The sequence below is a fragment of the Vipera berus genome (genome assembly GCF_964194415.1).
Source record: "Vipera berus genome assembly, chromosome: 4".
Classification (NCBI taxonomy): Eukaryota; Metazoa; Chordata; class Lepidosauria; order Squamata; family Viperidae; genus Vipera; species Vipera berus.
Genome location: NC_138206.1, coordinates 123,416,874 through 123,441,282, shown reverse-complemented (window position 1 = coordinate 123,441,282; position 24,409 = coordinate 123,416,874). Strand labels below are relative to the sequence as shown.

Sequence of the window (24,409 nt, the reverse complement as noted above, 5' to 3'; positions counted from 1 at the left end):
CGGGGCGGGCGGGCGAGAGGCTGCCGCCGGGGGGGGGCGCGAAGGGGCGGCGCGGCGGAAGGGGCGGGGCCGCGGGCTCGCGCTCTAGGCGCCCGGGCGGGGTGAAAGAGGAGGGGGAGGGGGAGGGGGAGGAAGAGGCGGGGCGTGCGGGGGGGCGGAGTCGCTTCCGCGGAGAGGAGAGGCGGCGGCCAGAGAGGCCGCATCGGCGGCGGCTGCTGCTCGCTCTTCCCTTCCCTTCCCGTCGGCCCCGACCCGGGCGGCGAGCGCTGCGCCTGAGCGCCCTGGGGCTGCTGGGCCCGTGGCGGGAGCGCAAGGCCGAGCGAGGCGGGAGCTCCGCCTGTCTGAAGCGGGCGAGGAGGTCGGTCCAGGTGAGGAGCGGCGCGGCTTCGGTCCCTCCCCGCGGCCGGTCTGCCTGCGCCGCCCCCGCGCCCGGGTGGGAGCCCTGCCGCACCTTGCGCGGGAGCGGCCTCGTGGGACCCCCCCCCCGGTCCCCCTTCGCCCCCTGGAAGGGGCCGGGCGCAGAGCGGCGCTGAGCCGGACGGGGATCTGGTTTCCCGGGCGGGCGGAAGGTCCCGAGGGGCCCGGCGGGCTGGGAGCAGCAGACGGCCCCTCCGCGCGCTCCGCTTTGGAGAAGGGCGGTTATTTTTGGTCAGCTTTCGAAGCAAAAAAACAAAAACAAAATCCATGCAATAAAATGGTGGAGATGCAGATTTAATACTCTCTTGGGCCTCTTGGCCTAAAACAAGAAATGATCGGTGGATGCAATCATTTCCACTATTTATTTGGTAATTAACGCGACCCGCGAACGGCAGAGCCGAGAGCCTGGCTTGCCTGCAGCTTGCAACGAAAATCACGTTAAATGCATGGAGGCTGCCTGACCCGGTTCTCACGGCCTCCCCGGGGCTTCCCTGCCGAAAGGAGCCGCTCCCTCCTCCTCCCCCCCCATAAGCCCCCTCCCCTCGAGCACTGATGATGTTGCCTAGTTTGGGTCATGAAAGGTCTGCAAGGAAAGAGCCAGGCTCAGTCCTCCTCCTCCTCCTCCTCCTCCTCCCTCCCTGTCCTCCTCCCAATCCTTTTACCACAAAGCGCCAGCCTCCTGTTGCCCCGCGTGGCGTAAATGTGCAGTGGTACACTCGGTCCCTTTAGTTCTCACCTGAAGGTGACAATTATCAGTAAAGGAAGTCAAATTTTCTAAAATGTTTAAATTTGACATGTAAATAAATAAATACCACATTGAAATTGATATTGAGGAGAATGCCACAAGGATAAATCCTGGGTCCTCTGTTTTCCAATACTTATATTGTTAAGATGAGTTAAAGATTTATCAGCTATGCAAATGATACGGAATTGTGTGGCTTAGCTTGTACTGTAAAGAACAGAAGCCAGATTCAAAATAATCTTGATGGGTGAGACAAGTGAGCTGAAAGTAACTGATTTCTGTGTCCTTTGCAGTTCCCTCCAGGTTTTGTGTACAAATCAAATGCACAGGCATAGAATGAAGCGTGCCTGCCTCGCTAATACTATTTGTGAAAAAGATCTCAGAATAGAAGCTGATTGCAAACTGAATATGAATGAGCACTTGGAAGATCAGAGTATTTTGGGGCTGCCCAGTAGAAATTTTGGGAGTCCTGGGCATCAAATCTTCAGGGGTTAAAGCCATTTGGGAGGAGGGCCGTAAAAGGGACCGTGAAGAGAAATGGAAGGAATTAGAAAAACAGCTTTTCAGAGAGAAGGCTGGTTGGAGATGATAGCACTCATTAAATATCTGAATGGAGTTGTCATGTTGAAGAAGGCTGAGACTTATTTTTATCGTTTCAGAATGCAGGACTTGGAATAATGGATTTAAGCTACAGGAAGGTGGATTCAGGTTGAATTTTAGGAAAAAAAAGAATCACTAATGGTAAGAGCCGTCCAGCCAATTAAGGAATTTGGTAGGTTCCTTTCCTCTCACTGTTTCTACCCGACAAAAAACAAATTTTGTCTGTCAGGGATGCCTTAATTTGGATTCCCACTCTGAGCATGGCATTAGGCTTAATGGCCTCTTCCAACATGATATAATTTAAACTGGTGATGTGGGCCAAGGGGCTTTTGAAGATGCTTGAACACGTTTAGTAGCATGTGGGTTCCCCCTCCTTTTTTTGTTGGTTTGCTAAGCAATTTGGGGTTAGCTGCCTCTGAATAGGGTAGAACTGGGAGGTAGCCTCTTGTTTTTTTCTGCACTGTTGCTTTGTGGGACTGTCACAGATGATCAGATGCAAAATCAGCCTGCATACATGACTCCATGAATGTAGGAATGACAGGTTGGGCTTGTAGAATCATTCATATGAATGTGAAATTTAACTCGGATTGCCTTAGAAATGAAAGCCAAATTGTCTTGGAGTTGAACAGAAAATAATTCTGCTCGTTACTTAATATAAAGTGTGAAGTATGTACCTGAAGTTCCTAAATATTATTTAGTAGCATTTTTCTTTCATTTATGAGGTAAAGGAAAGCATGATAATGTGCCATTTTATGCGAGTCTGGAAAATGTTGATTTATGTCTTGCTGCAGGTTGGTGTCTTCTAGCTTAAGCTCCTCAGCTGGAGGCATCATGAGCAGAAGCAAGCCTGAAAACAACTTCTACAGTGTTGAAATTGGAGATTCTACTTTCACTGTATTAAAGCGATACCAGAACTTGAAGCCGATTGGTTCAGGTGCACAGGGGATAGTATGGTAAGGCATTTTCCTCAGTGAAAGAATCTCTTTTTATTGAAGAAGAGAAAGTAATCAAAGATGGAGCAGTGTCGATTTCCTTCCTAGGAAGTAGTGGTCTCTGGGACCAAGTCCCCATTTGCCTTAAAGGTGTCCTGCTTTTATTCTGGCTTTCAGCCAACATTCTGCCCCGTTTGGCCCTCTTCTTGGACCAGACATCATCCCTGCTCCCGGCAGAGTGAAACAGTCTTTTCCCTACCCACCCAGCACACCTCCTGGGCTTTTGCCATCTAGTGTTCCCTGGGACAGAAGAATTACCCCTCCCCTCGGTACCCCTCAGTTTTCCCACCAGACAAAAGACTCCCAGCATCTTCTTGGGTAGAAGCAGAGTGTCAGGTGGGAAGCCTGTTTTCTGACAGGTGGGATCACTGGTCAGGTGGCCTGATCTGTGTTTCAGCAGGGGCTGCTCGTAGGCCTCTGTGGACTCAGGAAAAGAGGGGAGATTCTTTCATGCCAAGGTTCCCCCCCCATGAAGTTGCTCTTGATTCCAGCTGGTGTTTCAAGAGGATGGTACATTCTGTTAAATTCCTAAAGTGTTAGTTTTTGGTGGGGGGAAGAGGTAGATGGCGGCAGCTGTGTTGAATTGAAGCCATTGAGGGTTGAGGAAGAGACGGGCTCTATTCTCTGGAAAAATCAGAAGCATTTACCGTATTTTCTGGCGTATAAGACGACTGGGCGTATAAGACGACCCCCTACATTTCCTGTTAAATTATAGGGTTTGGGCTATACTCGCCGTATAAGACTACCCCTCTTCCAACGCACACCAAATAAAAATTAAAAAACATCAGATTTGATTTTAATATGGTAATTTTAATTCAAATGCTTATGACATGCAGGTACTTAGTAGGAAAACTGTCACTTATAAACATAAGGCTGTTTGTCATCAAACATGTAAACATAAAACAGTGCAAGTGGATTAAACTTAATAATAATAATAATAATAATAATAATAATAATAATAATAATAATAATAATAATAATAATAATAAGTTGGAAGGGACCTTGGAGGTCATCTAGTCCAACCCCCTGCTCAGGCAGGAAACCCTATACCATTTCAGGCAAATGGCTGGCCAGTCTCTTCTTAAAAACTTCCAGTGTTGGAGCATTCACCACTTCTGGAGGCAGGTTGTTCCACTGGTTAATTGTTCTAACTGTCAGGAAGTTTCTCCTTAGTTCTAGGTTGCTTCTCTCCTTGACTAGTTTCCATCCGTTGCTTCTTGTCCTGCTTTCAGGTGCTTTGGAGAATAGCTTGGCTCCCTCTTCTTTGTGGCAGCCCCTGAGATATTGGATCACTGCTATCATGTCACCCCTTACCCTTCTCTTCGTTAAACTACACATACCCAATTCCAGCAACCGTTTCCTATTTTCCTAATTCACTTTTTCACTTTTCCTAATTCACTCTAAAGCTTTCCCTGCGCAGAGCCTTAAGTAACACCAGCTGCCTGCAATTAGTGCAGGTTCTTATTCCACCAGGCTCAAGGCTGTTCCATCCTTCCGAGGTAGGTAAAATGAGGACTCAGATTGTTGGGAGCAATAAGCTGACTTTGTAATAATGCTGCTTGGGGGGGGGTGAAAGCTCTAATAAACAGGCATATACACAGAATGAAGGCTATTGCTAAGCACATTGATTTGTGCTTTAAATTGTAAGCCACCCTGAGTCTTCGGAGAAGGGTGGGATATAAATGGGATTTAAAAAAAAAGACCAAATGGGAGATCCGCTCCAGGTTTTCCAGCCAGCCCGCCCAGTTCCTGAGTCAAATGTGTCCTTAGAGCTAAGCTGCTGCTCTGGCTACGCATTCCCCACCTGCCTTTCAAGTTGCTCTTGCATTCCCCACCTGCCTACAGCTGCTCTTCAACTTTAGAAGGAAAGAAGCCCAGACCCCAGCCTGTAAAAAATCACAGACTGCAGCTTCTACTCCAATTGGTCCCACTTTCCCTGTGCAGACAAAATGGGAGATCCGCTCCAGGTTTTCCAGCCAGCCCTGTCCCTAAAGTTTCAGCAGTTAAGACGACCCCTGACTTTTGAGAAGATTTTCATGGGTTAAAAAGTCGTCTTATACGCCGGAAACTACGGTAATCCCATAGAGACCCTATCCCTGTCACTCACTCCTCTGGAGGAGAACAAAAATATTAATAGCTTATATTGTAGTAAATGTAGAATTTACTCTGCTAGATCTGGCTCCAGATTTCTGCTTGGGTTCATAAGTAAAGTCTATGCTTCAGGTCTTGTGTATCCTCTTACTGAATTCTGACATCTCACCTAAACTGAAATCACATACCGCTAATATAATTTTGATAAGGAGCTTTTGAATCCATTTCTGGTGGGACTGTGGCAGCTCTCTTTTATCCACAGTGCAGCTTATGATGCTCTTCTTGAAAGAAATGTTGCAATCAAGAAACTCAGTCGACCGTTTCAGAATCAAACACATGCTAAAAGAGCCTATCGAGAATTGGTCCTCATGAAGTGTGTCAACCACAAAAATGTAAGTCTGTTTGTGCAGACTTAAAAGATAATATCAGAGTTGTCCTTTAGGATGTGATCCTTTTGCTTTCTTTACCATTCAAGGGTAAAGATAAATTAAGAAGACCAAACCACAAGGTATTAACTTTTACAGGGAAGGATTGGATTTGTAATTTGAATTGATTTATTGAAAATCTGTCCTGGCTTTTGTTGTTGTTGTTGTTGTTGAAGGCTAAAGTCGTTCCGTTAGGTCTCCCCTCATTTTATTCCCATGCCGTCCTTAGTAGGATGGGCTGAGAGAAAGCGATTGAGCTGAAGTCTCTTGGAAGGAGGGTCGTGAGTCTTGGGTCTCCAGCCCCAGAACTGCCATGGCTCAATTGTTCACTAGCTGAGAAAAGATGGGTGGTTTTTGAACCTTTTCTTTTGGCTTCAAATATGGCCAGAGTGAAGGATTTCTCAGCCCTGAACTTCCTGATTTTCTAGAAAAACAAACAAATAACTGGAATCCTGCTCAAGACAAGCCATTTTATTTTGCATGGAGAAAATCCTAGACTACCTAAGGATACTTTCCAAAGATCATGTCTCTTTTGTCTGAATTTTCTGGGTGGATATTATATAGCTGTGTAGATTTATATATACCTGGCATTAAGTTAAATTGAGAGTCAGTCGAACAAATTTCTCTTAGTTCTTTATGTTTTAGAAATTGTGCATAGTTAAGGAAGAGAGAGAGGCCTTGGATTTGCCTGCATAATCCAGTTGCTCTTTTAGATATTATTTTTCTCACAATAACACCTGCCATCTGAGTTGTTTTCTTGTTTGTTTATTCAAGTTAATTTTGCACTAATTCTACTCAAGAAGGATTTTCTCTCTTCCCATTGTAGACCACCAAATTCTAAATCTGGGCATTTTTCAATAATAAGGATAAAATTGATTGGTATTGTAACCTAGGTGTAAATAAGAAAACAGTGTAGAGATTTTAGTGCTCTTAAGACTTAAGTTGATCAGATTTTCCAGCTTTGCAGTTTATTTTACTTTTTATATAAATGATAATCAAAAATTGTGTGCTTATTATTGTACCTTTTTTCTTCTTCGTAGATAATTGGTCTGTTAAACGTGTTCACCCCACAGAAATCACTGGAAGAATTCCAAGATGTGTAAGTATGAATTTCAGGAAGCCTGTGTTAGCCGTAATAACACACAGCTGAGGATAGGGTGAAATGTTCTGCGGTGATTCCCTTGCCTGTTCTGTCTCCCCTCCAAAGTTACATTGTGATGGAGCTCATGGACGCCAATCTCTGCCAAGTGATCCAGATGGAGCTTGACCACGAACGGATGTCCTACCTGCTGTACCAGATGCTGTGCGGCATCAAGCACCTTCACTCCGCTGGAATCATACACAGGGTGGGTGAGACCGCTCTGGCCTTTCACGGGCCCTGTAATTTTTCTCCATTAAGCTATACCTGAAAGGCCACCTGTGTCAGCTTTACAAGCTTCTTCTCAAATATAACGCCTGACTACTATTTGTGTCATTTGCTCTTAATTGGTGATTCGTAAACCATCATCTTGGTACAACTTAAGTCTGGGCATGGTAAATGACCGCATTCTAAGATGGATGCTTTTTAATTAATCACTAAATGTTCTGGATTTAAGGGTGACTCTGCTGTGAAAAAAGCACTTTGTATTAAAGATGTCCAAGAATTCTACTGTTTGTGCAGTTCCCTGAAGGAGGTGGTGTGTAGCCAACCAGAGATGTTTTTTTTAATTGAAAAGTTTTACAATACATTTTTGAATACAACCCTCCCCTCCCCAACTTCCCAGAGCTAAATACAGGGTATAAAAATAAAAACAAACGTAATCTAAAATATGCAAACAACAATAAAATATTAAATTCTATCGGTACTTTAACTCTTTGTAAAATAACTACAAGCTAGTTATACATCATATAAATCCGCTACTTATTCAAATGCTAAGTGAAACTTTTTAGTCCCATATTTATTCTGAATATAATCAATCCATCTCCTCCACTCCACAATGTATCTCTGTTGCGATTGGTCTTTCAAATACGCTGAGATCTTTGCCATTTCCGCCAAGTTAGAAACTTTTAAAGTCCATTCTTCTATAGTCGGCAGTTCTTCCTTCTTCCAATATTGCGCTACTAAAAGTCTCGCTGCCGTAATTAAATTCAACATCAACTTAGTATCTACAACGGTGGTATCTGTAATAATACCCAATAAAAACAGTTGCGGAGAGAACTTTATCCTTTTCTTAAATATTTTTTGCATGTTCCACCAAATTTTAATCCAAAAAGCTTTAACCTTTTTACAAGTCCACCATATATGAAAATACGTTGCATACCTATAAAACATTTTATAAAAATTCTCTCTTAAATTTTGGGCCTGTGTAAATAATATAATTTGAAATTAGGCATTTTAAGACCACCTCTTTCACGCATATCTTGCATTATCTTAAATTTAACTCGTGGCTTTTTCCCTGCCCAAACAAATTTATTAACTCCTTTTTGCCATTCCTCCAAATTTAAATCCTTTTTAAGTATAGGTATCATTTGAAATAAAAATAAAATTTTTGGCAAAACATTCATTTTCACTGCTGCGATTCTTCCCAGTAAAGATAATTGTAATTTTTTCCAACTATCTAATTCTTTTTGTACTTTTCTCCATAACTTTTCATAATTATTTTTATATAACTTCACATTTGAGGCTGACAAATATATCCCCAAGTATTTAACCCTTTTAACTATTTCAAATCCCGTTAGCTCTTCTAAAACAGCCTTTTGTAATACTGTCATATTTTTAGACAGTATTTTAGTTTTTTGTATATTAATCTTAAATCCAGAAACTTTCCCATATTGCATTATTATCTCCATCAATTCTACAACTGAATAATCGGGCTGAGTTATTGTAACAACCAGAGATGTTATTGGAAAAGATCCGATGAAGCATTTGGAATGAGAGGATCAGGGAATGCTAGGGCTGTGCACTATAAAGAGATTTGATTGGAAATTCTGAGAAGGATCCTGGAAAAAAGGCAAAAAAATTACCAGGTATAATGGAATGTATGGATTACTTTGGGGGAGGAGTCTGGAGGAGAGGCTACTTAGGAAACAATCGGACAAGGTGGGCAGGAGGCCCAAATTAGCTCAAGTGTGTTGAATTTATTTCCTGAAGAATAGGAAAGGACGGCTCCCTGCAGTTGCTTTGTAAGTGGTTCCATGACTAATCCCTGTTCCTTATTAAATGAACAGTGCAAATGGTGTTACATCTCGTCCAGGAAGGTCCATGGCCAGCAGTGGCCCTTCCTGTAAATTTCAGAGCTGTGTATTTTCCCTCTGACAGCCAAAAGATGAATATATGTAATAACTTACAGAAGTTATGGTGCTATTTTCATAGATGATGCCGAGCGCAGTCATAGTTGTTGAGCTAATTTCTCTTTTGTATCCTGCTTGATATTCCTTGGAGGTCTCCTATTTCATATCTTTTCTCTTCAAAGGATTTAAAACCTAGCAATATTGTAGTGAAAGCTGACTGCACTCTGAAGATCCTAGATTTTGGCCTGGCCAGAACAGCTGGGACCAGCTTTATGATGACTCCTTACGTCGTGACGCGCTACTACAGAGCACCCGAAGTCATTCTTGGAATGGGGTACAAAGAAAACGGTTAGCAGTTTTACATTTTGGTTCCTAGAAAATGTCTTTTAAAATTCCATTCCATGGGTCTCTCATCTTTTCATGTGCCTCATTTTATGTTTTGTTTAGCTGTTGAAACCTAATGCATTATCAAAAGGTGCTGTGTGTTTAGTCTCAGGGTTCCGTGTTGGAAACATCTTAGGAAATGTTAGGTTGAGGGTGTTGGGACACAGCGCTTAGTTTCTTGCACAGAACATATTCTTCAAATGGGAAAAGTAACTTCTACAAAGTGGCTAAAATTAAGCTTGAACTGTGTACAGGAAGTCTTTGCTTAACGAGAGGAACTGGGCCTGCCACGTCTGTGGCTACCTGACGTCTTAAAGCGCGCTGCCACGTGACAGTGCCACTCAGTGCCAGCTCACGTCCCGGTTGCCATCATTGAGCGGCTCCTCTGACGTCACGAAGGCGTGAGGGCTGTCCCGGGGGGTGGTGGTGGTGGGCTGCTGCAGGCGGGTGAGGTCAGTTACCACTCCTGCTTGCTGCGCTTGGTTAGGAGCCAGGGTTGTCGGCACTAGTTAACACTGCCCATTTTGAAATAAAGGATAGAAGGAAACCTCTGTATCCGTTATTTTGTTGGCCCCTTGCATAGGACATAAATAGAATATTTCATGTGCTGCCTTTGAGCTTTCCCCACTTTCACAGCTACAAAAAACCTACTTTTGACACAGTGCCATTGTTGTGGGTTGAAAGCTGTGATGTTGAAGGAATGAGGAGAAGATGCCTATGTATACTAAGGCTCATAAAAGGATATTATTCATGGTGAAGCTGTGTGCTAATTCACATTGTTTACAGACAGTGTTTGAGGTGAGCTTTGAAAGAAATGAATTATTGCACGTAATGATCGGTCGTGTTTATTAAAAACTTTTATATTAGAGGAAGGTTTGCTTTGCTTCAAACTCTAAGTAAATAATATTTCAACACTCCATATAGCCCATTCAAGTTTTTGATATTTATCTATACATTTATGATTACTCATATCAATAATGTAAAACTTTAAATATCAATTCTAGAAGAAGAAATCATAGGTATTTTATTTTAAACAAACCTACCTTACTCTTGAAAGCAAAATGTTCAAGATAGCTTCCAAAACACCATTTAAATAGTATATATGCAGAGAGAAGAAGAAAAAAAAGAGACAGGCTATCGGTGGCAGAAGGGGCTCCTCACACAGTTGATCTGGCAGAGGTTGGACCCTGGGCTCTTGACTCTTGCCTAACGATGAGAATAGTTGAGTAGCTTTACTCATTGTCCCTATAGGCATTCAGTGGAGCCCTTTTGAATGCTTCCTGAGGGTCAGTATGTATGGTTTACTCTGCTAAGCGCGGTTTCATAAGCCAGAGAGAGGTGCGAGGTCAAGCGAGTCGTCTTCTCTGTGATTAAGTGCTACCACCTCTTCCCAACAGCCCTCCCTTCATCCCTAAGCTGATTTCGATAACACCCACTGCGGTGTTGTCCTTGGTCAGCTCCACGGATTGAGGATTGAGGGCGCTTAGTTTGAGGCAGGTTGCAAAAGAGACCATCGGAAGGGTTAAGGCTCTCCCTGGCATTCCATTCATCTCGTTTCTCTGCAGTTTTGTTCTTTTTACTGGACTGAAAGGGAATTTTCTTTCCATGAAATGTAGTGTAGCAATACTTCCAATAGGTAAGTAAGCTATAATATATTAGAACGATATGTTAAAAGGGCTGGGAGAAAAGAAGGAGAGAAGGGAAGCTGCAGATGCCTCTGGATCCCTGTGGTCGATTCCCCCCCCCCCAGCTAAGCAGGCAGGGATCTGGTCACTTGAATGGGGGAAAGGCCAGGGATTCCCAGGGCTGGGATTCTAGATTAGAAAGTCGAAGAAGGAAGCGCAAACTATTTTAGGTTTTGTTGCCAAGAAATTCTGTGGACCTCAGGAGCCACGCTTGCTCGAGGCAATTGCTCGCAGTCTTTCCACACAAGACACTGTGTGTATGTGTGTGTAAACCAAGAGCACTTTTGAACAATCTTCTGAACAGGAACATCTAACAAGGTCACATATATTACCTCAGCATGGATAATTGTTGCTTATCTCAGTGCAAGAAAAATGAAAGCAAAATTTCCTTCAGCTCAATTTCTGGGTCCAGGCAGGCTGTTGTCTTGGCCCAGGGTGGAAGTGGCTCACTCGGGCCTCCTCCTGCTCCAGCCCTGGGAGGGGGGCAGGGGGGGCAGGTGTCCCCCTGATGTGCTGACCTGACCTGACCCAGCTTAGCTTCTGGGCCCAGACCCAGCCAGCTCTGCCACTGGAGGAGCCTATTAGTACTGTGGAAGGTACCGTCCTTTGCTTCCGATAGCAAGACTGGATGGAAAAATAGGCTCCTAGCGCATTCTCTCCAGGAAAGCGGGGGGGGGGGGGGAAGCATACCCACACTGCCACCTCTCTGGAAAAAATGATCTCTTTTCCTCATAAAACCTCAGTTTTTCACACTAATTTAGTTTATTAATTTTTAAGCAGCCTATTATTGATTCTTGTTGCTAATAAAATTTGTGCTTCCGTATTAGCTTTGTTAAATAATTCAATTTCTTACTATTTATCTTTTATTTGAGCTAGATTACAATGCAAGAATTCTGAAAGTGTTAGAATTTATTCTAAAATGTACCCTATGCAAAAAGGGACCAGTGCAAGAAGACGTTGTCCCACCGCAGTCTCTCCTTCTGTTTTTCTTGCACAGAAGATGTTTTTGCCCTGGGAGCCACATGTATGTTCTGAGAGTACATTCACGCCTCGATCTCGTGATTCCTTTTCCCCTTTTGTTAACGCTTTCTTTGCCACAAGATGCAGTCGTGTCCTGCTGCTTCTTTTGATTTTTAGTGACAGTTTGCTCTGCTTCTTCTTTTTGTGCTACAAACATAGTGGATTTATGGTCTGTTGGGTGCATTATGGGAGAAATGGTTTGCCACAAAATCCTCTTTCCAGGAAGGGACTGTATCCTTGTGCTTCTGCAGCGGGATTAATTTTTAGTAATTAATTTCTTCTCTCTCTCTTTTTAATGTTCCTTCTTGGGATATAAGTTTGACACAGTATTTCTTTCTGAAAGCCCTAATCTTTATTTCTGATGAATATAAAAATTAGAAATTGATTCTGTTAAGGCTGCATCTAGCAGTAGGAAATAGTCTCCACTGGGTCGGTGGCGCATTTTTATCCATTTATGTTCCTCCCGCGTCCCTCTTTGTCTTCCCTGGCTGTTTTGTTTGTGTGCTTCCTTCTCAAACCCCCCCCCCCTTTTCGTTTCCTTCCAGTCAGTTAATGTCATTGCATTTTGATTTCAGTTGACATTTGGTCAGTGGGGTGCATCATGGGAGAAATGATCAAAGGTGGTGTTTTATTTCCTGGCACAGATCGTATCCTTCCTGGGGCCTTGAACAGACATCTGAGCAGACGGATCTTCTCCGCCGTTTTTTTCTTTTTAACACAAACACACACACACACACACACACACACACACACACACACACACACACAGGAGCATTAGATACGTTAATGGTCTGATAAGTTTTTATTGACAAACACTTTTTCATAGTTTGGTACGAAAAATTGTCTTTTATTAAGAGTTCAGTCAGCCAAGAATACGTTGTCTGAATTTGATCTTAAACGGTATCTGTGGACTTACAGAGTAATCCGTTTTTGTCCCTCAGCCCTAACCCCCAACCCTAACCAAGTCTGTGGCTTTCTTTTCTAATAATGTTGCCACCCAACATTTTGCTAATATTGTGTGTGGAAACAGGTTTGATTGTTCCTCTTCCAAATGTGGGAGGGGGGCCGCTCCAAGTATAGGTCCCTCAGAGGCTTCCCCTGGGTTTTTATTTCCCCTTACTGTTTGACACACCTGTTAGCAGCTGTTTTAATCATTATTTTTAATAGATGCATGTATTTTAATATTCACCTCTGGATGTCAGTGTCACAAACTAAATTACTACCTCTCTACTCCAGGAAACTCTTCAGCTTAAACTGACATGTGCAAAAGTTGATACAGTTTCAATGGACTGTATCAGATACACCGTTTTACAATTGGAGTAGAGACTATTAATCTTGGCAATGGATGTGGGAAGTTTCTATGCTTGCTTCTCATTCAGCAAGGACACTTCACCTTTAGCACAATACACACACTGTGTACAACAAATGTCATGTCCCTCCACAGTGCAGCGTACAGGGTAGCAAGGGACATTTATCTTTCTTTCCCGAAACACCTCTTGGCTAAGGGAAAAGGACAAATTTTATATAGAGAGAAAAGACATTATATATTAACATCAGCAGAATTTCTTCCAGATAGTTATTAAATGTTTTAGTTGGGAACTTTATAGAAACATAGTTAAGTTGCATAAGGTATGTCAGGCAAATGGAAAACTGATCTTCAATTTTTAGGCGGGGCTGTCCTATTCCAGGCAGAAGCCATGCAGTTAGCACGTGGGCGTGCATGGTCACCTCCCGCCCTTCATGAGGAACTGTGATGCTGCAAAAGCAGAGTTCATTCATTGGGACACCTCATGCCTAGGACAGAACGTTTGTGTTGAAATCTTCCAAGTTCTCTGGCCGGCCCAAACCTCATCACCAACCTTCTCGACCCCTTGTTTTAACTATGAGCACAACAAACCAGGAAAAAGGTGTACTGAATCAACCAGCTCAGAATTTGCCAGCACCGTTAAAATTAATTTTTTTTTTAAATGGAACACTTTCAGTAAAGACACAACCTCATCTAATTTTTTTCTGTTTTTGTTCATTAAAATGGGAGGCCACTTTAGAGTTGATATGGGTGAGGAATGGATGAGTTTCTTATTTTCCAATTGCAAACATTTATTTTTGAGTTGTTCATATATGACTTTTCTACATTTCTATATCCCAAACATGAATTTACTCATCTTCTGTCGAGAGGATCTGTTCTTGTAGATTAGCAACACTAAAGAGTGGAACTCTAAAATTCTTTTTTCTTGTTCTTCTCACCACTTTTTCTGAGTGACTGGTAGTTTTAACATAACTTTTGTTTTAAACACCAAATACACAGATTTTCTTAGCTTCATGATTTCAGATATCGATCAGTGGAATAAAGTTATTGAACAACTAGGGACACCCTGTCCTGAATTTATGAAGAAGCTGCAACCAACAGTGAGGACATACGTGGAGAATAGGCCTAAATATGCTGGCTATAGTTTTGAAAAACTCTTTCCAGATGTTCTCTTTCCAGTTGATTCTGACCACAATAAACTGAAAGGTAAGATACCATTAAATTTTTCTCCTGCAAATGTTGAAATGTTATCTTAGGAATCATAAAAGTAAAAGATGCATTGGATTGCAGGTTTCTATGAGTAGAATCTTAATTTGCCTTAGCATTGGGATCGCATCTAATTTGTTAATCGTTCTCATTCTCCTAAAAATAACTAGCTCACCTAAAGATCTTTTATATGTTTTATGTGACTATTCCCAGTATCACCTTTGTTGGCAAATGAGTTTCTGGTTTATAAAAAAAGAAAACGCTTTCCTCATGTTCACATTATTTTATTATTACGTGTCACTACAAATATACCAGAAGTATACATACCTCTACGTAGAGCTGGTGGTCTGATTCCTGTTTCATTGGTATCATGAATGCCAAAATTTATCCTGGCCAATTTAAAAGTATTTTTCCCTTGGCCGTGGACAGCCGTTAGAACAGTAGGCAGGAATTACCCAGTCAGACCACTTTTTCAGTTCCCCAAGACCTGTGAAGCTACTTATTGTCTTCAGGAACAGCTTTTCCATGTCGCTTCATGAGATTTCAGGTATCTCCTGCTTTCCATTTGTGGAGCAAAATCTGCTCAACCAAGAACTGGCCCTTCAGATGGGCCGGGGTGGCAGCAAAATGCCTCCAGGGAGCCACTGGGCCCAAACAGTTGGGGCAGGGGCTTGAGCCCCGTCGTAGGGAGCCAAAACTGCCCGTTAGGGAGGGGGGAGAGAGATTGGGAGAGACCCCATTCTCTGCCAAGAGAATCGCTGCCTTCTGCGTGCCAACAAGGCCTGAGTTTTGGCCGGAGAGGGGGCTTTGAAGCAAGAAGGCAACGCCCCAGGTCTTCTGGGCAGGAGCCCACCTCCGAGGCAGGGCCCCTGCTTGCACCTGAGCAGCTTAAGGGAACGGTAGCTAAGTCAACACTGTGCCTAAAGACAGCCACACCCACCACCCACGGAAAGTAGTTGTAAAGCTGATGGGGGGGGAGAGAATACTTCTTGCTCCCGGTTGCACTGAGCCCCGCTGCATTATGCGCGCCTGGCTGGCGTTTCAGCGCTCCTGACTTCCTGTTGCAGAAATGGCGTGGCACATCGTCAGGCTGTCATTTCCTGTTTGAAGACGAGCGTATAGACTGCCTGGAAATAACAGTGGTGCCACAATCATATTTTCATATTTAATGGAAACTGGGCAGTGAAAATACTTATAGAATCTCATTTAGACACTTTGTATTCATTTGGATTCAGTCACAGAGAGAAATTTGCTTTATCTTTCCCTCCGCCCTTGAGTGAGATGAACTCTGATGCGACACAGGATTAGATGCTCTTGGGGTGGGGGGGTGGGGGGGTCCCTGACCGGGATGGGCCTTTTCCTGCTTCAGTCGATGTAGGTTGTGGCCAGTCGGTTCTCCTTGGTCAGCGGAGGTGTGAGTCTACAGGACAAGAGAGGATTGTCTTTATTTTGCCTGAGAAGGCAGAGCCAACAATGTGCCATGTGAGAAAAGGAAGACGCCACCCCGGTTCGTGCCAGAGTTTTCCTGGGTTTCTTTGGAACAGCTGCCACAAAAGCAGCCCTGCTCCGGTCTCTCCACCGCTCTGGCCGCCCGTGGGGCTAGAGCGAGGGGCGCTTCTTGCCGTTCCTTGGCAGCGAAAGGGTGAACGAAGCGAGACTCTGGCGTCTTCTGGGCTTCTCCGTTGAAATTGATCGGCCTGGGGCCAACAGAAAGATCACTCGGGCGAGGTGCCTGGCGAGGGCCCTGCCCGTGGAGGAGCTGGCTTCGCCAGCTGGCTTCCGAGGGGGCAGGAGGAGGAGGAGGAGGAGCTGAGTAAGCTGCCCTTCCTCCCGTCTCCCTTCAGGCAGATCATCCTGGGATGAGGGGGGTGTGTGTGTGTGGGGGGGGGTTAAAGGCCCTTTGCAGCAGCAGCAGCAGCAGCCCCAGCTGTTTTTGATGCTGCTTTGACAAGTCCTGCCAGCTAGAAGAGAAGGCAGGGCTGCCCTTGAAAGCGGAGGGCAGCATGTTCCACAAATCGTTGTTATGCTTGGCCACACACGGTGGTCAGCCGGATGTTTGGCCTGGACTTGGTGTTTTTATTCCCCTACTGAGTCCCGGGGCAGTAGGCAGAGGTGGCTGTTTGATGGCCGCCAAGGGATGGGTGCAGGACGTGAGCTGCTCCACGCCAAGCTGCCTTCCGCCATTGACTGATGGGGATTTTGCCAGTGCTGATGGGGTTCGGGGGGGGGGTTCCAGATACTCTGGGATTGCACCCGTTGCCGTCGGTGCCACCTTTGCCTTCTTTTCCCACACTCATTCCACTTCTTCTCTGCGGTTCTTTCTCCTCTATTCTGCTGTCTCTGGGCACTGCCATGTCCACCAGGCCGACTTCTTTTGCCTTCCCTACTGACAGTTGTTACATCTGGGGTGTTATGTGACGAGTGCTTGTCTCAGTTCTCAAGGCCCGGAGAACTTCGCCTTCTTCATTTTCAGTATAACTTTCTCTGTTTTGTGGCCCCACCAGTTCTTGCTTGTAAGGAAATGGTGTCTCTTACAACTGTTCCAATGCACCATTGTCGCCACTTGGTCAGCTGCTGTTTGTAATCAGTCTGTGCGATCTTCTTGCAGCAGCTAACCAAGCGATAGACTTTTCCCCCCAGCTCTTTTGCAGATGTGGCACTTGCCCTCTGTAGCTGTCTTCTTTGTGTGCATTTCTTCTCGAGGCTTGGTCTTGTGCAGCCAGAATTGGCCCCTCTGACTCTTTCTTCAAACTTTCTGCTCTTAGCCAATGCCAGGGTGTTTTTTTTTTAATGCACTGTCCATGTGATACTTTCTCTTTCTATGCCTCTGTTCCTTTCTTTATTTGGTCTTCCTTGTAGGCCAGCTTGGTCTCTTCGGTACTCAGTCATCAGGTGGATGCAGAGGGGAAAACCTCATGAACCAGCCTGTTCAACTGGTTAACTGCTCTTCTCTTCCTAAATTTCTCTTAATATTATACCTGAATCTTATTATTTCCCCAAGTTGCATCCCACTGTCTCTCTTTTCTGGTTTCTCTTTTGTTTGCTAAATATACTCAGTTCCTTTAACTGCTCCACATAGGAGTTAATGGCCAGCCCCTTGTCGTCTTAGAACATAGGATAATAGGGTTCAAATGAACCTCGGAGGTCTTCTAGTCCAACCCCCTGCCCACCATGGCAGAAGACCCTAAATCAGGGGTAGGCAAACCTGGCTCTTTTGTGACTCGTGGACTTCAACTCCCAGAATTCCTGAGCCAACCACGCTGAGGGGAAAGGGAGAGGTTTCCATGCTGAGCCATGCCAGTTCAGGAATTCTGGGAGTTGAAGTCCACCAGTCATAAAAGAGCCAAGGATGCCTACCCCTGCCCTAAACCATTCCAGAGAAATGGCCATCCGGTCTCTCCTTCAAAACCTCCCAATGCCCACAATCCCCAGGATGGTTCTCTGAAGAGCCTTGGTGGAGCAGCGGGCTAATGCCTCCTTAAGTAACACCAGCTGCCTGCAATCAGTGCAGGTTCGCGTCCCACCAGGCTCAAGGTTGACTCAGCCTTCCATCCTTCCGAGGTAGGTAAAATGAGGACCCAGATTGTTGGGGGCAATTAAGCTGACTTTGTAATAATGCCGCTTGGGGGGTGTGTGAAAGCCCTAATAAGCAGGCATATACATAGAATGAAGGCTACTGCTAAGCTTGTAAGCCGCCCTGAGTCTTCGGAGAAGGGCGGGATATAAATGGAATTAAAATAAAAATAAAAATAAATAAAATTTGCTCCAGCTTGTCGATAAGGTTATTTTCAATGGCAAAACTGGACGCAATATTCCAAATGGGACCTGTTCAGAACAGAGTGGGACAATTACCTCTATAGGATGTTAATACATCCTAAAATAGCATTTTTCCCCAGCAAAATGTCTTTTTAGCAAAAAAGTTACAAGGTTGTAGTGGCATGACATGTTTGCAACTAATTCATGCTTCCATCAAAACTAGAAAGCTGAAAAAACAAAATTAATTTTTATCAGTTGCCTATTCTATTCTTAGTTCAGCTTTTAGAAGATTAAAAAAATGAATGATAAGTACAAATACACGTAAACATGATTAGATTGGAGAGAGCTAGTTCTTTCTACTTATACTATGGCAGTTTGCAAGCGTGCCCGTCTCCCAGTTCCTCTCAAATATAAGACTCTTAACCGGCTTCTAACTTGCTTCTTTTTAGAACTTTCTGAAAACTTTCTTTTTCCGGTTACACAATTTTAGCCATATTCATCCACATCCTCTTATACCTAATGGTTTCTTTCTTGCCCACGATCCATTTCTTGGGATTCACTTCCTGGAAATCAGGATGGATCCACAAACCCCACAGCGTTTGCTTCCGCAAGCTTTGGATCCTATTGGTCCTACTTCACTTCCTCCTCCTGCACGGCTTCCTCTTCTGCCCAGGGCCTTCACCCTCCAGATCCCATTTTTCCCAGCACACGGCTTTCCTGACTTCCTCCAGTGAGGAACCCAAGGCACACACCTTCAGCTCTCTTTCACACTGAAATCCTAGCTTCAGAGCCTGGCCAATAAATGAAAGAATGAAAGAAGTGGTATAGGGTTTATCACCACCACCACCACCACCCAGCATAAAAGGTTGGATTCATGGCCAGACAGAACGTACGCTGTCTTGCGTGAGCTGGCTCTACCCGGTAGATTTGGGGACATCCTTTTATTGAGTCTTGATGGACCACACAGGCTTTGCCTGGTGCTGTTTTAGGGAACCTTTATGGGGACAAGAGGAAACCCATTTTGGAGCCGCTTTCCTATCCGAAGCTCCATTTCTCCACTGATCAAGAGCAGGACCCTGGCGTCATGCTGAGCGGAACTACAAATCCCCCCCCTCTTTTGGGTGAGGGACATTTGGTTGCTCCGAGTGTGTGTGTGTGTGTGTGGGGGGATTTAGAGAGGTTCTCCTGAAGCTAGCCAGCCATAAATCCTCTCGGCCCCAGCTTTGGTTGCAAGGTTGTTTTGTGATAGTCTGTTATAGCTGAAATCCAGTTCTTTGACGGAGGAGTTTCCTTCTCTTGCGGAGAAGCTAAGTTCTGATGTTGTTGGCCCTGTTTTCTTGAGGAGGAGAGAAGTGAATTCTTTCCTGCCCTATCAGGTCCACCCTTAGCTGACCAGAAGGATTCCTCATGGTAAGTTCAAATTTCAGTTTCCCCTTTTAATTGTACCAACTACAGGGCTCTGCTAACAGATTACAGAGCTAATAGGCAAATACTGTAGGGTCTTGCGTCTTTAATAATATCATTTTTTATTATTTAAAGTCTCATTATCAGAAGTTTGTCACCAATTTAAAATTGTAGATCATGAGGACCCTTTGAGAGCTGTATGCAACGAAATTTCATTTTGATGTATGCCGATTGGTGTACATTCAAAGTGACAATAAAGTTATCATCATCATCATGTCCCTCCTTGATCTGGTCTTCACACCTGGAACTTCAGTGCAGGTTCAGCCCTCACTGACGTTCACTGGTGGGAAATTCTGCCCGAACGGGGTGGGTGGGTGGCTTATTTTGGCCCCCCTGGCCATGAGCCCCGGCAGCAGCCAGAGAGACAGGCAGCAGCAGCAGCAGCAGCAGAGGCAGCTCTGCTTTGCCTCCAGCTGAGAGGAAGCAAAGCAGGGGCTACTTCTGATGCTGGGCACCCAGGAAGAGCAGAGTCTAGTTGCCAGGTTTTTGGGTTGTTGTTTTTTTACCAACTTTGAACAGGAATGGGATTCGTTTTTCCCCCTCTCCTCTGGACATCTCCAGGAGCTCCTTGTTCTCTCTGGAGGCTGGCTGACGTCTTCTCTGAATCAGCCTTCCTTAAATGAGCCATTCATAAAAAAATGGATTACAGCTCCTACTGACTGGTGTAATCGGTCTGGGTTTTATCCTATTTTATGTATCCCTTTCCAAAATGTTTAAATATATTCTTTACTAAACTTTGCTCTTGCAGCTAGCCAGGCAAGAGATTTGTTGTCCAAAATGCTGGTGATCGATGCCTCGAGAAGAATTTCAGTGGATGAAGCTCTGCAGCACCCCTACATTAACGTCTGGTACGATCCCTCGGAAGCCGAAGCCGTAAGTCCTGGTCTCTGGAGTCTGGACTTTGTGCACGGAAGGAGAGCGGAAGCGGAAGGCAGGGTGTGGCAGAGAGCCCCGGCTGACAGGGCCCTGCAGGGCAGAAACTCAAACCGTACCGTTTCTGGGGAACGGGTGGGGGTCCTGAGGGTGGGATTTGGCTATAAAAGAGCAACGGAAGAGCCAAATTTTATGTGTTTGCTTGCTTTAAAAAAAACCCTCGCTCTTTTTAAATAATAGCTGATTGAATGGCATAGAACTACACCTTGGTGCCTGTCCCTTGAGCCAGTGAATGAGCTGGGCTTGCTGCGTACCTGTTATTAAACTGGGCGTATCTGTTATTTTGTCCGCACTGTTTCCTTTAGCTAAGTTCTTCTTCTGTTCCTAGCCTCCTCCAAAGATACCAGACAGGCAATTAGATGAAAGAGAGCACACGGTGGAAGAATGGAAAGGTGAGATAAGGGTTTTTCGTGATCAGCGTAAGCCGATGCCAGTAGAGATGGAAAGGAGGGGGGTCGGGAGGAGCGCTGAATTTTGGTGTTTTAAACATCCACCAGTGACCTATAGACAGAGGCAACAGTGACAAGAGTGGGGGGGGGAGGATGCTGGATGGATGGAGGGTTTCTCGGGGCTACTACAAGGTTGAGAAAGGGGGGGGTGTAGCACCAAGGAGGTGGAAAATCTGTTACATCATGGCTTTCCGTGGGAGGGCCCTCCCTGGCCTTCCGCTCTCTGGCTGTCCACACCGGAGGGAACCCACGTCTTGTTTCCTTGCTATCTGGGTTAGGTGTCCGTTGGAAAAAAGACTGAATATAAAAAGTCATAATCATTTTATTTATGACCAGAAAGCCTGAACAGCAGTAATAACTGGCCTCTTTTGAAAGTAACGTGAAACCAGATCAGCTTCCTAGGCTGCAAAGTGTCCCAAACACAGGTGGGAGAAACGGTTCGAAAATTGGGAGAAATGGAGGCAAACTCCAGGGGGGAAATGAGAAACCAGCCACTACAAGTCATGCGCTTGTGGAACGGCTGGCCCCAGGTAGATTGGCCACGTTGGCCGGGCAATGGCCTTTCCCGGTGAACGGGTTGACTTTCTGAAAGGAAATTCTGTAGGTACTCTGTGGATTGTCTCGGACTGAAACATTAATCTGTACAATTGTAAAAAGCCTGAAAAAATATTAATTATCATATATTTCCTACCTTAAGGTAAAGGTAAAGTTTCCCCCGCACATGCGTGCTAGTCGTTTCCGACTCTAGGGGCCGGTGCTCATCTCCGTTTCAAAGCCGAAGAGCCAGCACTTGTCCGAGGACATCTCCGTGGTCATGTGGCCGGCATGACTAGACGCCAAAGGCGCACGGAACGCTGTTACCTTCCCACCGTAGTGGTCCCTATTTTTCTACTTGCATTTTTACGTGCTTTCGAACTGCTAGGTTGGCAGAAGCTGGGACGAGTAACAGGCGCTCACTCTGTTACGCGGCACTCGGGATTCGACCCGCCAAACTGCCGACCTTCCGATCGACAAGCTCAGCGTCCTAACCCACTGAGCCACCGCGTCCCTTTCATTTCCTACCTTAGTCCCACTCATTCCTGGTTTTTAAAGGAGAATGGAATCAGAGCAGGAAGCACGGGCATTGTGTGGCTTGTCTGATACTTGCCCTTTGTGGCTTTGCTGCTCGATAAGCGGAGTTCTGTCTTGCAGAACCTGGGTCTCTTTTTACAGATGAAATTGCTTCTCTAGCTTGCTTGACATGCTCTGCAGATAACACTTCACCTGCTGATTTGCAGAACTGATTTACAAAGAAGTTGTGGATCTGGAGGAGAGGACCAAGAACGGAGTCATACGTGGGCAGCCACCTCCTCTAGGTTAGTTGCTGTAGGTGTTCTTTGGTTAATGCCACCCCTAAGGGGGAAAAGGCTGTTTTTACGTAGCCTTAGTTCACATATGCAGTGCCTTGTCTGAATGTTAAGATTATGCCTGCTCTTATTCATATGTAGATAGCTACAGATCGTTTTGTATGTGTAAATTTCCATATTGACGTTGGGAATCAGAGTAATTATATGCCATGGGAATGCACACTTTTCCTCTGCAAGAAGGTTGGCAATAGTATTTACACATGGGAGAAAAAGCAACTTGGCGCAGCGTGAATCACCCTTGTGCAGCTGTTTGGCTTGTACTCATTGGTCCTCAGAAACCCTCTAGGTCTGTTTCCATTCCCCAGGCGGGAAATGTTATTTCCACTCTTGTTGTCGACAAGTTGGGAAGTGTCATCGTCTCTGATCATTTCTGCCCATCTGGTACGATCTAGTGAAATACCGTTGCGATTAGACCAGGGCCAAGAGTGGCCCAAAGTCACTCCCCTGGCTTTGTGGCTTAGGCAGAACTGGAACGCGTGGCCTGCTGGTTTCACCAGCGCCATCAGACAAGCTCTCAGGGTAGGCCTTTAGGACAGGGCTGAACTGAATTGGGCAGGTTTTCCCCCCGACCACGGGAACAAGATGGCAGGCAACCAGGAAGCAGCTAGAGGAGGAGGAGGAGGAGAGATCTCCCCGTGACTGAAGGGGGTGCTTGTGTTTCTCATAGCACAGGTGTAGCCACGGTCAGCGGCCCTCGGCCTCCATCTTCATCCCCATCAGTCTGTGATGCATCTTCACTGTCCACCGACCGGACTCTGGCCTCCAACACCGACAGCAGCCTGGAAGCCGCAGCGAGCCCCTTAAGTTGCTGTAGATGACGACGAGTGGACGCAGGAGAGGAACGCCTAGCCACAAGAATCAGTGGTATTATTTCGGGGTGTTTTAAAAAGTAATTGTGGGATTAATTTTCAGAGTGCTAATTTTAAAGTAAAATAGTAAATCACGATGCTATTCTGTAATTAATTGTACAGTATGGAACTTAATTTTTATTGTTTTAAAATTGCATGCTTTACTACTGTGATTTTTGACTTTATTTTTTCAGGATGCATTTATAAGATAGGTTTATTAAATGTAATATTGCTATTCAGTTTGCTATATCACAGCTTCTTTCAAGGTCGTCTAGATTTTCCCCCCCAAAGAATCTGTATCAGCAGAGGCATTTTTCAGCTCCAAAACTTAATCTTTTATTTCCAATTGTTGTTACTCGTGGGATATCTAATTATAGGCTATACAATATTGCCTGGATAAGGTCTTTGAACAAAAATGTTTCTGTAAGTGTTTACCCAGGAAAGGCTGTCTGAGCTGGCTGTCTTCAACGGACGCTGTCCATCCATTGGCCCAAAGGGAGGATACGGGAGGGGGGCCACGGCAGCGGTTCCAGGGGTAAGGCGGCTGAATGCTCTTGGCAAACCTCAAAGTTGCCATCGGCCTGGCTCACCTCCCTTGCACAAGGCCTTTAAAATAATCCCCCGTTTGCACCTGGAGTTGTGTTCGCTTCTCCATTCATTTGTTGCATTCAGATTAGTACCAATTCTAGAAACAAAAATGTTTTTTTCCCCTCCTCTTTGACGGTTTTCTTCTCAACCTGTAGCGGATACTTCTGGATCTGTGGTATAAGTATTATGTAAGTGTACTGTGTACGCTCCAGGGGGTTCAGCCTGTGCAACCTTTTGTGACATTGGGTATTAGAACAACCCAACAGAAATCACAAAAGACATGAGGACTGCACTCAGATCATGTTTTGGTTAATTTCCTTCCAAGAAAAAAAAAGTGTAGAAATGCTGAATATAATTAAAAATGGTTCTGCTTTTTGCTGAAATGAGTTTCAATACATATCTTTGAATATGTATTTCATTTTATTCCTCAGATTCAAATTCTGAGTTCATTGTGAATTTAAAAAATGCAGAGTTTTAAGAATTAAGCTTGTACTATCTGCACTGTGTAGATAGAAGTCATTTCTGTTTGTTTTTATTTATTAAATTTGTATGCTGCCAGTTTCAGTGAGTCTTGGCAGGTTGCAGTAACTGAAACGTCCATGGTTTGCGTAATTCTACAAACAACAAAACAAACCCGGCAAATGTAACACTGAAACAGCCATGACAAGCCATAACAGACGCAGTGCAGGCTGGCAAACTGACACCTTGCAGACACAAAACAATATTATTATACCTCAGTCCAGGGACAGTCACGCCACATCCACAGATCTCAGTGACAAAAGCAAGACTGAATTTGGCCCCCGAGGGCATTGGGAACAATTCCAATC

The 24,409-nt window shown here is 44.7% G+C and overlaps 1 protein-coding gene across 5 annotated transcripts; it reads left to right on the top strand.

The window, feature by feature from the left end:
* The first annotated feature begins 153 nt into the window (after nucleotides 1–153).
* Nucleotides 154–24,142, top strand: MAPK8 (mitogen-activated protein kinase 8). 5 transcript variants are annotated; one of them, XM_081327572.1, is made up of 13 exons: nucleotides 154–368; nucleotides 1,819–1,900; nucleotides 2,551–2,712; nucleotides 5,105–5,234; nucleotides 6,308–6,366; nucleotides 6,475–6,613; nucleotides 8,720–8,885; nucleotides 12,202–12,273; nucleotides 13,956–14,138; nucleotides 20,107–20,231; nucleotides 20,620–20,683; nucleotides 22,018–22,095; nucleotides 22,819–24,142. In XM_081327572.1, the coding sequence occupies exons 3-13, from the start codon at nucleotides 2,591–2,593 to the stop codon at nucleotides 22,962–22,964; spliced, it is 1,284 nt and encodes a 427-aa protein (XP_081183698.1). In that variant the 5' UTR covers nucleotides 154–368; nucleotides 1,819–1,900; nucleotides 2,551–2,590; the 3' UTR covers nucleotides 22,965–24,142. The 5 variants fall into 5 exon arrangements, with proteins under 5 accessions (XP_081183698.1, XP_081183701.1, XP_081183699.1 ...); XM_081327575.1 differs by having other exon boundaries at nucleotides 22,814–24,142; XM_081327573.1 differs by lacking the exon at nucleotides 12,202–12,273 and adding an exon at nucleotides 11,786–11,857.
* The last annotated feature ends 267 nt before the right edge of the window (nucleotides 24,143–24,409 follow it).

Bases quoted from the DNA above. Each gene is read 5' to 3' on its own strand.
- MAPK8 (XM_081327572.1), top strand. From the start codon at position 2,591: ATGAGCAGAAGCAAGCCTGAAAACAACTTCTACAGTGTTGAAATTGGA. The intron at 2,713-5,104 runs GTAAGGCATTTT...TTTTATCCACAG, and splicing joins GGTGCACAGGGGATAGTATG to TGCAGCTTATGATGCTCTTC. The intron at 8,886-12,201 runs GTTAGCAGTTTT...TTTTGATTTCAG, and splicing joins AATGGGGTACAAAGAAAACG to TTGACATTTGGTCAGTGGGG.